Genomic DNA, 14,140 nt, shown 5'->3' with positions numbered 1-14,140 from the left:
AACAATAATAACCAGTGGAACAATCAGAATCAAGGGCAAAATCAGGGCCAAAACAGTCAAAACCAAGGTTCAAGCAGTAACAACCAATGGAATAACAATAACCAGGGCCAGAATAACCAATTGCAAAATCAAAATCAAGGGCAAAATCAGAACCAGGGTTCATCGAACAACAACCAATGGAACAACCAAAATCAAGGATCGAACAACCAGGGACAAAATCAAAATCAAGGTTCCTCTAACAACAATCAAAATCAAGAGCAGAACCAACAATGGAACAATCAGAATCAGGGTCAAAACAACAATAATCAACAGCAAGGGCAGAACAACCAATGGAACAGTCAGAATCAAGGACAAAATCAGGGTCAAAACAATCAAAATCAAGGCTCAAACAGTAACAACCAGTGGAATAACAATAATCAAGGTCAGAACAATAACAATCAAGGTAACAACCAAAATCAAGGATCGAATAGTCAGTCGCAAAATCAAAATCAGGGTTCAAACAACAATAACGAATGGAACAACCAAAATCAAGGGCAAAATCAGGGTCAAAACAATCAAAATCAAGGCTCAAATAGTAACAACCAGTGGAATAACAATAATCAAGGTCAGAATAATAATAATCAGGGTAATAGCCAAAACCAAGGATCAAATAACCAGTGGAACCAAAACCAGAACCAAGGTTCTTCCAACCAATGGAATAATCAGAATCAAGGCCAAAACAACAACAACCAAGGGCAAAATAATCAATGGAACAATAATAGCAACAATAATGCTAACAATAATAATCAAGGCCAAAATAATAACAACCAAAATCAACAGTCAAGCAGTTCCAGCCAAACGACCTCTGAAAGCCAAAGCTGGAGTAGCCAAAATCAAACATCTAGCAGCAGTACCCAATCGAACAGTCAAAACCAGGGCCAGAATAACAACAATCAGAATCAAGGTCAGAACCAACAGTCCAATAATCAAAACCAAGGTTCTAGCAACCAGGCGAATAATCAAAATCAGGGAAATAATCAGCAAAGTACAGGCCAAAATCAAAGCCAGACTACACAAAATCAAGGCACTAACACTAACAGTAATGAAAACAATCAAAATAATTCCACCACCGAGCAAATCTCTGGTAATGTTGTAACTGATGTTCCGACAACTGCTGTTCCAATGTCTTCTTCGCCGACACCTTCTGCCACTGAGCCTGCTGCAACGACAAGTGCGACCACGATCTCGCCTGTAGGTCCAGATGCTACTACGAGTGCTAGCACACTTACCGCCACCCCCGAAATCCCCACTAGCGAAGCACAAACATCTTTTTCGCAGAGTACTCAATCGTCTACGGATGCACCTTCTACAACACAAACACCTACCACTCAACAACCAAGTAGCACTAGTGAACCTTCCACTACCACGAATACGCCAAGTACACCTAGCACAACACAAATACAAGTCACTAGTAGCACAACACACGAAACAACCGCAGAAATTTCTTCCACGGAAACAATATCAACCTCTGGAAGCGTAACAAGCGAACCTTCGCATCCACAAGCAACACCGAGTACAAGCCATCCGGAAACACTTCCAACACAATCACTATCTAGCACAGATACTACCACACAAACAACACAAGTAACCCAATCAGAAATTCTCACCACAACACCGCAAACAATAGACACAACTACACTTTCACAAGAATCCTCTACCGAGGGGCCTAGCACATCGGCATCCACATCTGCTTCTACTTCAATTTCTACGTCTACCGTAGAAGAGATTGCAGAAAGTTCCACCACACAGCCACCTACATCGACCACACACTCCGGCGGAGCAGGCGAATCAAGTACACAAATTTCTACTTCCGAAGGTTCCATAACTAGTGGAGAAACTACTTCTCCACACCCCCACCCAACATCGCCCGAATCTTCATCAACACAATTTTCAACAACACAAGCCACAAGCACACAATCCACAATAACACCGCCACAAACTACCACACAGGAAACTTCTTCACAAGAAACCAGTACACATGAGCTATCAGTCACCGAGGCCACACAAGCACCTTCTTCTGCATCGTCACCAGATGCAACGACCCAGAAGCCTGTCGCTACACAAACACCTTCGACACAAACCACAATGCTCACCACAATCGTAATGCAGAGTACTGAATCTACAACTCTTTCTCCTTCAGCACAACCTTCTAGTAGCACGCAACGGCCCTCTTCTGAACCGAGTACTACTACTACTACCACCGCGGCGCCCAGCACAGCCGAAAACACGGACCCAGCGGTTAATGAGGTGCACACCAGTACTACCTCGGCACCGACCCAAGGAGCAGCCGGTACTACCAATCGGCCATCGCCCTCTGGTTCGGCACCAGCGTGTACGGAGGACGGATTTCTGGGTGATCCGAATGATTGTAAGAAATTCTATCGCTGTGTCTCTAACGGAAACGGAGAGTTTACCCGATATGAGTTCCGCTGCGGTGATGGTACAGTTTGGGACGACAACATTGCTAGTTGCAACCATGACTGGGCTGTTCAAAATGAGCGCTGTGGAAAGTCTAGTGGGCAAAGCATGGTATCTCAGCCGGAATCATCTCCTAATGAGCCAAACGGAACAGGAGACTCTAGCAGTGGGCCAAACGGTCCAGACGGAACTGGTAACGGTCCTAGTGGTCCCGAAGGATCTTCTAATGGATCAAACGGTCCCGACAGTGGGCCCAATGGAAGTAATGGCCCCGATGGACCAAATGGTGGTCCAGATGGGCCAGGAGGACCAAATGGACCTGGCGGCCCCAACGGACCAACGGAATCGGAAGGACCCAACGGACCGGAGGGATCTAACGGGCCTGGTGGATCAAACAGTACGGATGGGCCTACTGAAGCACCGGAATCAACAAGCTCTGCACAGCAATCCACATCCACGGTTCCACCTTGTCAGCAAACAACAAGCACTACCCAAAATCCCGCCGTACCGGCAGGTAGCAATGGTGTGTGCGAACAGGAAGGATTTATGGAACACCCAACAAACTGCAAGAAGTTTTACCGATGCGTTGACAATGGCAATGGAGGATACGATCGTTACGAGTTCACCTGTGGTCCAGGCACCGTTTGGGATAACGATATTCTTTCTTGTAACCATCCTACGTCCGTACAAAACTCAAAATGTGGCACAAGTGGAGAATCTTCTTCATCACCGTATCCGGGAAGTTCATCTGGCCCTGGTAACACTTACCTTCCTCCGGCACAATCTTCTACGCAATCTATGCCAAGCACCACGGAGCAAGCAATGAGCAGCCCGGAACCTGATTCCTTAACCACGGGTGCAACAGATGCGCCGAGTCAGGAGACTATGAGCACCAGCGGAAGTACAGCCCCGCAACAAGAAACCACGACCGCGGCCACCGAGGCTGGAAAGGAACAAACGACAGCTAATGCTCAAGAACAAACAACGTCGAACGCTCAGGAACAAACAACTGAATCGCAAGGCTCATCAACCGCTGGAGGCACTCCATCGGCCACCGAGGCTGGAGAACCATCAAGTACGCCTGAAGGGGCAACCGAAACATCCACTACGCCGTCATCGGAAGAATGTGAATCGGAAGGGTTCAAGCCACACCCAACCAACTGCAAGATGTTCTACCGTTGCGTCGATAATGGCAAAGGAGGTTACACCAAGTATGAGTTCACTTGCTCAGAAGGAACTGGTTGGGATGATAGTAAACAGGCTTGTAACTACGAGTATGAGATACCCAACTGTGGTGCTGACAGGCCACCAGAGCCCGAACCAGAACCGAGCGGTACCGATACAACAACTGGGGCAACGGAGAGCAGTAGCGGAACAACGACACCACAAACTGGTCAAACTGAAACTACAACAGCAAGTACTGCCGCAGCCGAAACGACGACCTCTGCGCAAGAATCGACTACTTCCAGGCAAGACATGACCACTGCTCCTGCACAAGAATCTACCACGGCTGCTCCTGACCAACAGACGACCTCGGCTGAAGAATCCAGCACAAGCACCAGTGCTGCGAGCCAAGAATCAACAACAACCTCTCAGGAAACGACCACTAATGCAGGAGAAACAACCACAACACCATCTCAAACAACCTTCCCGGCCACCGCCGGTCAGGAAATGACCACTTCCGCCGAGACGGCCTCTGAAATGACCACGACTCAGGGACAAGAATCGACCACAGCCGGTAGTGAAACATCTACCCAAACTATGACGAACCAAGAAACGACGACTATGAGCTCCAGTTCTGGAGAGTGTACTGAGGAAGGTTTTATGGGGGATCCCAAGAATTGCCGCATGTTCTACCGATGCGTGGACAACGGCAAGGGTGGCTTTACCAAGTACGATTTTACTTGCGGAGAAGGTACCGCCTGGGATCAGCAGCTGCAAACATGTAATCATGAAAATGTTGTCGAAATGTGTGGCGGACAAACAGGTAATACACAGAACACTTCTAACCAATCACCCTCATCTTCCACCACTACCACAACACCACCTTCATCAACATCAACCGCTAAAACAACAACACGACCCCCATCATCATCTCAAAGCACTTCTAGCACAACCTCTTCCTCCACAACGTCCTCCTCTACCTCCACTACCACCTCGACAACAACACCAAAACCCACATCAACAACAGCTTCCACTACCACTTCCACCGCCACCACCGCTTCAACATCATCAACAACACCATCTACCACTCAAAGCATGCAATCCTCAACCGAATCCGCTGCGTCCACCACCGCCAGCATGGAACCATCATCATCATCATCATCATCGCCCTCAAATTCATCTTCTCCAAAGACAACAGTAAATTGCACGGAGGCCGGGTATTTCCCCAATCCGGATGACTGCATGAAGTTTTACCGCTGTGTTGACTGGGACGGGATGGGGGAAAACTTCTCCGTGTTCCATTTCGACTGTCCTGAGGGAACCATTTGGGATCCTGCTGTAAATACTTGTAATCACGAGGACAGTGTGCAGCCACCTCGCGATTGCTCCAAATCCGCAATGACCGAATCCGGCGCTGAATCAACGACCTCCGTTACAGAAGAACCAGCCGCAAATACCACCGAGCCGCCTGCGACAACCGAACCGCAAACGACGGCGGAACCAACGGAAGCCACCACTTCATCGACCACCGGTCAACAGGAGACGACAACTGCAGCCAGTTCCGAGACGACCGCAGCATCCGAAACTACGGCGGCTGGTAAAGAGGAAACGACGACGCAACAGATGACGACGGCCGCGGCAGAAGAAACGACCACCGCGGCCTCTGCACAGGAAACAACCACGGCGGCAGGCCAGGAATCAACCGAGCGATCAACCACGTCGGCGGCTCAAGAAACTACGACTATGCCCGCACAGGAGACTACAGCTGCTCCAGCACAGGAGACCACAACGACCCAGGCACAGGAAAGTACCACCGCGGCTGGACAAGAAACTACGACATCCACTGGGCAACAGGAAACCACTACAGCCAGTAGTGCTCAGGAAACGACCACGGCTGGTGAAGATCGGGAGACCACAACAACGGGAGAACAATCGATGACGACCATGGCCCAGGAGACCACTTCCTCTGCAGGAGAAACAACTACTAGTGCCGCCCAAGAAATGACTACTAGTGCCGCCCAAGAAATGACGACTAGTGCCGCCCAAGAAATGACTACTAGTGCCGCCCAAGAAATGACGACTAGTGCCGCCCAAGAAATGACTACAAGTGCCGCCCAAGAAATGACGACTACTGCCGCCCAAGAAATGACCACTACTGCGGAGAGTATGGAATCTACCACGGAACCGGCGCAAGAATGCCCGGCAGGTTGCAGCAGCTCCTGTCCGCCAGCGGAAGAAGATCAGGGCCGCTTCGTGTGTCCAACCGGGTTCCAGCGTCATCCGAAGAATTGCAACCTGTTCTATCAGTGTACCGAAAAACCGAACAGCTACGACTACAGCATCGTGGTCTTCAGCTGTCCCAACGACACCGTCTACCAGGCCGATCGTACGCAGTGCACAGAACCTACCGAAGCGGACGAGCGTTGCACAGCGAGCATGGGGCGATCGCAACTTCGTACCACTCGTCAACAACCAGTAGTAAGTGACAGAATGAGGACCAACAACTCTACCAACGTTTAACTTGTTTCCCTACCTCTGCTTACCTGTAGATGCAACTCGGTTCGATGAAGCCCTTGTGCCCGACGGATGGACACTTTGCGATCGACGATGAGAAGTGTAGTTCGACGTTCCTCCGCTGCTCCCAGGGTCGGTCCGGGTTGCAACCGAGCATGTACCGCTGCCCGAAGGGATACGTGTACTGGCGCGTGAGCCGCCGCTGCGAGCGAGTGGCGAAGATCCCCGAGTGTAAGTCGGCACCGATGCAGGAACGCTCCGAACTGCCAGTAGAATGGATCAACATTGGAAACCGACGCCGTAGCTTATTCTAGGACTAGTGTATTAAACTCTAGCGGCCATAGTATTTCAGTGATCCTTAGGAACCTTCTCCCGTGACGGTTAGATACAAAATTCTCTACGGCAGCGGTGTTGTTTCCAAGCACAGAATTGACAGGATACTCGAAAATACCGTTGCAGAACTGAGTCTTGAGCATTTTACCGTTCGTGGGGATGATCTTCGAGACGAACAACAATCTACGGTGACATCCAGTTCTAGTCAGAAAGAGATGTCATTGCCGAATGCACAACGTATTTGCCTTCCATATCCTTTTTAAACCACGATGGTTGTAGTAGAGAAGCATCTACCGCCGTTAACAAAACACTAGACAAGTAAACGTTAGTTATATTCAGAGCTTGCGATGCACGGGAGTGTAAATAATTTTTAGGAACCTCCACATGACCAACGGCTTGGCGTTTTCTACGTTAGGTTTGCTATGATTGCTCTCTGGTTCGCCGTCATAGAGCACTAGTGCCGCAGAAAGACGTGTCTTCGTTTTGAAAATTGTTCTTTCCTGTACTACCCAGATCGTTTGTGTTTGCAAAAATGAGCTTTCTCCTGCATGGAATGCATAAAGTGAAGGTATTTACCATTATTTTTGCAAAGCATTATGCGCTTCGTGATGGTGAACCACTGGGCAATCGTAACGCAGCGTCTGCTGTCCAACATGTGCGTCTAATAAGAAGAGCATTCGGTCAACTACCGTTTTAGAACATGCGAAAGCGAAATCTAATAAATCAGCTGTAATTTATTGTAACTGTGCGTTATGGTTAAACTTGAGAAACAAATACGCAAACTGTCGCCTTCATTTAATATAATATTTGGTGTGGCTGAATATGAACAAGTAATTTGAAACTCTCGAAACATCTTCAACTAGCTAGATCGTATCGAAACCGCGGATACTAACTCCAACTGCTGATTTGCAATTCAAAAACGACTTGCACGCCATGGATATACAATGTTGTGTGCAATGATGTTTACAAACCCACCACTAATCGAATGGATATATTCACCACGATAAAAGCACCAATTTTTCACCATTTTGTTTTGACAGCGCAGTGCGCGAGAAATCCGCGCTCTTTCTTTCGCTCACGTACTCAGTACAACAAACGGAGAGTGTTCATGTTTTCTGTCTATTGTCTCCATAAACGATGCACTACCCAATCGTGCGACATTGTATCGCGGTGCTAGGCCGTGGGTCGCCAGTGAGTATGGCCCGGCTGCTCTTGTATAATTCCAATGGTCCCAATTCCGTGCCGTGCCAATCATCCTGGATCGTCGAACTTGCGCGCTGGTAGGTTTTCGTGTTGTTTATCCAATCTTGAACCGAAAGGATGCATTTTTCGCTCGTACGTTATCTGACTCTCTCACCGTTTTATTTGTTCTCCGTCTCTCTCTTACTGGCGGCCCAGCGATCTCTCCACGCACTCTATCTCTCGCTTCGCCGCATAAGAGTGCTGGCCGGTGGAGAAGCTTTGGCAAGCGGTGAATGGCAAAACTCGCACTCCTAACATTGCCACTTGTCGTCAGTCCGTCTTTTCATTCCTGGCTTGGACGATCTCCGTCGGTGGTGACTCTCGGGTTGCTCGGTCCGGTCCCGTCTCGGTGGTGCGTAGAGCGTGAGCAGTGAGCGGAGTGGTGCTAAGTGGTGGCAGATCTAGTTGGCGGTGGTTGGTGGTGTGCTTTACGACTTACGTAATTTTCGCCACAGAACTATCGCGAAACCCGTCGTACGTTGCCTTTGCTCGCATTTTGCGCAACTTTTCGTCTGCACAGCTATGCTGACTGGTGCAGCTTAGCACCTTAATAGCCGCCAGTAGCCGTCAGGCCCCAGAGTGTTTAATGAAATCCCAAATTCTTTGCAGCGTGTGTCCGGTGCAGAGCAGTGTTGTGTAGCGAATCTTAGCGCCATCAAAACAGAGCAGAGTGCCACAGAGTGTGCTATCGATCGGTGCGCTGTCGAAATCAGGCCGGAAACTTCAGGACTGCAGATCTGACAAAATTGTTTCAACCCCCAAAAAAAAGCACACGTCCGCGAGTGCAGCAGTCACGTAATCACGTGAAAACAAAGCGAAGAGGGCGCCAATTAGAGAAAAGACCTGCAACCGATACGCCGTGCAACCGGAATCCTGCGGAGAGCATAAAACAGTGACCGCCCGAAACCGCCGCGAGGAGCAGCTCAACAATGTTCGCTGTGTGCAAGAGCTCCGCCACGGCAACGTTGGTCGCCAGTATGCAAAGGTCAGTTGAAAGCATTCGGGTTAGGAACTGCACGACCCCGCCCCGCAACGATGGCCCGGTAACCGGCCGTCAGAGTTCATGTCGGCTATTGCACTTGGCAACCTGTCGTCGTCCACTCGGGCGGCAGGGAACCGTCCCCTTGCGAACGAGATTCTATTTTTGCCGCCCAATCATTACCGTCATCATCACCTACTGCCGCCGATAGCACCAAAAGTGGCAACAACAAAAACCTGAACCCTTCATTTGTAATCAAATGTTTGGCTTTCTACTGGCCAACCTACGCTGCCGGAAACGCAATCTCAGCCATAAAGGGTGTGCCTGAATCTGTGCGCTAGTGACTGGCATTCGACTGGTGGATATTTTTGGTTTCGAGAGAAGATCCGCCGTAGCTGAAAGGGAAATACAAATTCGGAGCTCCCTCTTGCAGAGGTGCGCAAACGTCCCGTAGTGCCCGGCGGCCAGGCCTCTGATCAAACGCATTCTATTGTTTGATACAGTCCGTCTGTGTTTTGCTGGTCGTTCAACGACAGGGATGTAAACGGGTGCGGGCGCGCGCGCGCATACATCTTCATTCCCTGTTGTGGAAGACAAAGTGCATTCTACTGCAAAGCTTCGTTATCGTTTCTGAGGCGGGATCATTAATGTTGCAAAGCACACATTAGAGAATGAGTGCGCTCGTACCTTTTATAACAATGAGTAAATAATATTGAATCATTAGCACAACGCTGTGAGTGAGGATAGTAATGTTTGTACCGTTCGCTAAGTGGATGGGCATCACAAAACAAACAGGCAAACAGAGCGTAGTTTGCACTAGAAAGGGAAAACAGCCAATTTGAGCGTTCGATCCATCGATCGAAATGTCAATTTAGATGAGATGCTCCCCGTGATTGATAGCCCTTATTCAGGTGCACAGTGCAATTATCTCATTTTCAACCTGTCGATAAAGTGGAAACCAAAAACAGGGCCCAGCAACACGAGCAGCGCCACGGTCTTATTGTCGGCCGCAGTTGCTGTACAGCTGTTTGTTGCTTTGTTTATGGCCAGCACCAACCACGGTTGTAGTGGTGCCTGGTGCATGTGTCCGATGGTGGCGCATTTACCCTTTATCTTGACGTTTTTCAATGCCACTCTCTTCCTTCGAAGCTTCATTGTTTACGCTTGTAGTCTTTCTCGCGCCGCGATATAAATCAGCTGACCACAGATAAACTTCGGCCTCCGGTGTATTGGTGCCTGGCGGAATCAGAGCATCGACTGCTGCCGTTTTTCTGGTTGCACTGCACAACCGTTGCATTTGTGATTTTTACCTTTTTCTACTCGTCTTGGTGGACCTTAAAATTATGACTTCAAAAGCATACCCAGAACGTCTAACACAACATCTCAAATATAGAAAAAGTAACTATATTTAAACTCCCACGTCATTACGGGGCCGATTGACCTCGACCTTGCCCCGTAGCGCACACGCAACACCAATGTTAAGTAGCCACTCGAAAGAAAGCGAAAAATGAATTCCACAAGGAAGGTGATGCAACGAGGAGCATCACGTGATGCTTAAAATGTAAAAATGGCGTTGCATGTGCAACGATGCATTAGTCACCGTTAGCATTTCTTTTAGCTTTCATTGTCACCTATAATTTACTGGGCAAAGTAAAGCGCAACCCGTTGAACGGAGAGTATCGTTTGCGTGAAAGCGATGCATGAGCAAATGAATAATCGATATTCGTCGATAATTGAAGAATAATATTGAATAAACAATGCCATCGATTTTTACCTCTTTCGCATTTTTCGTTGGGTTTTGGGTGTATATAATGGGCACATAGTAGTTTGTGGTGGTCCTTTCAGTATTTCCCCAAGCTGACGTGCATGTTTGCTCTCTCGTGCATGTTTTGCTCTCTTTAATCAATTCACAGCAAGTGGTTTTGATTGGCTGTGCCGTGCGTCGACTACCTAATTTCATGTGAGTGTGCTTTTTTATCATGCTCATCATAACATTTTACGACATAAGAATTTTATCGCAAGAAGTAGCCAAATCGCACACAGTTGCTCTTCGTGTTCGTGCGTCGAATGGCAAATTGAATGGTCATAACGCTTGTTGGGCACATTGCTATCGCCACTCGCGCCTGTTCTGATCGCTCGGAAGACCTAATTTTAAAACAGCGTTCTCGTGTACACATTGACTTTAATCTCCCTCTTTTTGATGTTCATATATTCAAGGTATGGCCTCAGAGCATTTAGTTCTTCGGTACTCTCGAGCCCAAAACTTCCCGAGTTCCCGCTCGAAAATGAACCGGTGCTCGGTTATAAGAAAGGCTCGAAGGAACGGACCGAGCTGGAGGCAGCCCTCAAGAAGACAGCGGCCAAAATGGAGGACGTACCGATCATCATTGGCTCGGAGGAGATTCGCTCCAAGGAGGTGCGCCACCAGGTGATGCCGCACAATCACAAACACAAACTGGCACAATTCTACTGGGCGGACAAGAAGCTGGTGCAGAAAGCGATCAAAACGGCCACTGAAACGCAGGTCAAATGGGACCGTACGCCGCTGGATGAGCGTATCCGTATCTGGCAGAAGGCGGCCGATCTGATGGCGGGACCGTATCGGCAGGAGCTCAATGCTGCCACCATGCTGGGCCAAGCGAAAACCGTTATCCAGGCAGAAATCGATTCTGCCGCCGAACTGATCGACTTTATACGCATGAACACTTACTATCTCAAGGAAGCGACCAAGTACCAACCGATCAGCGAGAACGCCAAGGTGACGAAAAATTCCATTCGATTCCGTGGCATCGACGGGTTCATAGCCGCCGTCAGTCCGTTCAATTTTACTGCCATTGGCGGAAATCTGGCCTACACGCCGGCCCTCATGGGCAACGGTGTGCTGTGGAAACCATCCGACACTGCCCTGCTCTCGAACTACGTCATTTTCAAGATTATGCGTGAAGCAGGTGTACCTCCGGGAGTGGTGAACTTTGTCCCCACGGACGGACCCGTCTTTGGCGATACCATTACAGCGTCCCCTCATCTAGCCGGCATCAACTTTACCGGTTCCGTACCGTAAGTATGCGTAGACAGCGATGGGAATCCAGGTTGCTCTAGTCCTATCATTTTCCTCTCGGCAGAACGTTCAATCGGTTGTGGCGTCAAGTAGGGGAGAACATCAATATCTACAACAATTTCCCGCGACTGATCGGCGAGTGCGGTGGCAAGAACTATCACTTCGTGCACCCGTCAGCTGACATTGAATCGGTTGTGAACGGTACGATACGCTCATCGTTTGAGTTTTGTGGCCAAAAGTGTTCCGCTTGCTCGCGCATGTACGTTCCGGAGTCGTTGTGGCCGAAGGTGAAGGACGGTTTGCTGAAGCTTCGTGATACACTTAAAGTGGGTGATGTGACCGACTTCAGCAGTTTCACGTCGGCCGTTATTGACGACAAGGCGTTCGCCAGAATCAAATCCTATGTCGACCACGCACGCAGCTCGAAGAACCTCACCATTCTCGGTGGTGGACAGTGTGACGACAGTAAAGGTTACTTCATTCAACCGACGATCGTGCAATCGACCGATCCAACTGATCGTATCATGACGGAGGAAATCTTTGGTCCGGTTTTGTCAATCTACGTGTACAAGGATAAAGATGTCGACAGTGCAATCAAGCTTGTCGGCAACTCGACCCGATTCGCACTGACCGGTGCCGTTTTCGCGCAAGATCTGTAAGTTTGTAGACATTTAGGTGTATTGCGGCTTTTTAACGGTCTCTTTTCAATACATTATCTTTACGCAGAGCGTTCCAAAAGCGAGCACTGGAAGAGTTCAAGATGACAGCGGGTAATTTCTACATCAATGATAAGTCTACCGGATCAGTGGTCGGTCAGCAACCATTCGGTGGTGGCCGTATGTCCGGCACAAACGATAAAGCCGGTGGACCGCATTACGTCCTCCGGTGGGCAACGCCACAGTCAATCAAGGAAACCTTTGTTCCGCTGAAAGAAGTTGACTATCCCTACATGCGCGAGTAAAGGTATTTCCAAGAACGTGAAGTTGTTCGAAACTAGTAAACAAAAATCAACAGATCCATATACATCCAAAAAAGCCATACACTAAGAAGGGAACTATTAGACCATCAACTCATACCCTTAACTGAGTATTTCCTTGTTTACTTATCGTTTCCATTGGGTTATATCCCGATGCATTTTGTTATGTGTTTTTTTTCTCTACTTTGTTGCTCTGAATCTGTTCTCTGTAGGCTACAGAGTCAACATCGTCCCCTCGGCGGGCTACAGATTGAAGACGTCAATCACACAATATTCCCACTTCTCGTTTTTCAACTCACCTGAATTGTTTTCGTTCGAATCTCACACAGTATGGTTCGGATTGTGTTTTTTTGAGGTGGAATCTGTTTTAATACATTTGTAGGTTTTCGTTTATAGTCGCTCCCAGCACAAGATCACGGTATCAATCAAACAAATCCAGATGTATGCAAAGATGGAATGGCGAGCGATGCTGGAAACATCCCACGAAGAAAAAAGCACACCGCTATTGTTAGCTAATATTTGACAATACAAACAAGCTTCATCCTTTACCCTGGCCGTAGGGCACAGGATGTAATGTAGCGACTCCGGGTGGCTGTTATGAAGAATTAAGAACGACATTTGAATTACACGCGCAATGCTGCGCATAACGGTACGGTGACGGAAAATTCGTGATATACATGTTTTTGTTTTGTTTCTAATTTTTCTACAACTCGTGGCAATATCCCAGAGAATGTCGCAGAAAATTTAGCGCGAACCTATTGAAAGTAGAATCTTTATTTTTGCTTTCGGTAGATGTTTTTTCTTCGTCATAATACAACCGTCAGCCGTGTTGTTATGTGATCAACTACACGCCGATGCACGCACCCATTCATCTGTTCAGATGACGTTTGGTGCTTAGTATTTAGCAAAACTGAAAAAAATCAATAATAGTAAACTAAGCTGATCTGATGAGAACGATGGGAGAACAACGTATCAATGCACCGGGGTCGGCTTATTTCACAAACGATCGTACGGAACTGGTGCATTCGAAAGCCAATGGAAAAAATCTAAATAACGATTGTTGAGAAACATTAGTAGCACTATATAATCAGTTTCAGACCCCCAACTACATGTGTATGGAATGTTGACAGAACATGGGCAATAGCCAAATAATACCAAAAACAAACCCGGGCTATAAATACCTGGTCGGAGCAGTAAATCATCCGAACATGATCATCCCTCGAAGCGCGCCCGTCAAGCCGTGGACCGCAAACGACTCGCTAACTCTGCATTGGCCGTTTGATGAACAATCAAACAGTCTCATAAACGTAGCCTAAGTAACGGAAGAAGAAAAACGTCGGAAAACAATGATTGGAAAGTTGCGAAATATCGATACATTAAGTTAATAAATGTTTTAAAATTAAATCGTTTTGTTTCA

The 14,140-nt window shown here is 48.0% G+C and overlaps 2 protein-coding genes across 6 annotated transcripts in view; both read left to right on the top strand.

The window, feature by feature from the left end:
- LOC131207168 (mucin-2-like) overlaps window positions 1-6,449 on the top strand; it is a 20,393-nt gene extending 13,944 nt beyond the window's left edge. Inside the window, exons 4-7 of the mRNA XM_058199779.1 lie at window positions 1-1,450; window positions 2,180-4,449; window positions 4,549-6,099; window positions 6,171-6,449. The exon at window positions 1-1,450 is cut by the window's left edge and continues 24 nt beyond it. Coding sequence (XP_058055762.1) covers window positions 1-1,450; window positions 2,180-4,449; window positions 4,549-6,099; window positions 6,171-6,449 — 5,550 coding nt within the window. The remainder of the gene's footprint in view (window positions 1,451-2,179; window positions 4,450-4,548; window positions 6,100-6,170) is intronic.
- A 1,161-nt stretch (window positions 6,450-7,610) lies between these two features.
- Window positions 7,611-14,121, top strand: LOC131211218 (delta-1-pyrroline-5-carboxylate dehydrogenase, mitochondrial). 5 transcript variants are annotated; one of them, XM_058204616.1, is made up of 6 exons: window positions 7,611-7,748; window positions 7,867-8,062; window positions 8,320-8,695; window positions 10,907-11,746; window positions 11,812-12,402; window positions 12,474-14,121. In XM_058204616.1, exons 3-6 carry the CDS (start codon window positions 8,640-8,642, stop codon window positions 12,706-12,708), a joined length of 1,722 nt encoding a protein of 573 aa, XP_058060599.1. In that variant the 5' UTR covers window positions 7,611-7,748; window positions 7,867-8,062; window positions 8,320-8,639; the 3' UTR covers window positions 12,709-14,121. The 5 variants fall into 5 exon arrangements, with proteins under 5 accessions (XP_058060599.1, XP_058060600.1, XP_058060603.1 ...); XM_058204617.1 differs by having other exon boundaries at window positions 7,867-8,184; XM_058204620.1 differs by having other exon boundaries at window positions 7,867-8,695; window positions 12,474-12,710; window positions 13,106-14,121.
- Window positions 14,122-14,140: the final 19 nt, after the last annotated feature.

This window comes from Anopheles bellator, chromosome 2 (assembly GCF_943735745.2).
Source record: "Anopheles bellator chromosome 2, idAnoBellAS_SP24_06.2, whole genome shotgun sequence".
Taxonomy (NCBI): Eukaryota; Metazoa; Arthropoda; class Insecta; order Diptera; family Culicidae; genus Anopheles; species Anopheles bellator.
Note: the sequence above shows the minus strand (reverse complement) of the source record. Positions and strands in the feature narration are given on the sequence as shown.

What these genes read in the sequence shown, in the direction of transcription:
- LOC131211218 (XM_058204616.1), top strand. Translation starts at nt 8,640, where the DNA reads ATGTTCGCTGTGTGCAAGAGCTCCGCCACGGCAACGTTGGTCGCCAGT. An exon ending in TTGGTCGCCAGTATGCAAAG is followed by an intron (nt 8,696 to 10,906) that starts GTCAGTTGAAAG and finishes CATATATTCAAG; the next exon opens with GTATGGCCTCAGAGCATTTA. An exon ending in AACTTTACCGGTTCCGTACC is followed by an intron (nt 11,747 to 11,811) that starts GTAAGTATGCGT and finishes TCCTCTCGGCAG; the next exon opens with AACGTTCAATCGGTTGTGGC.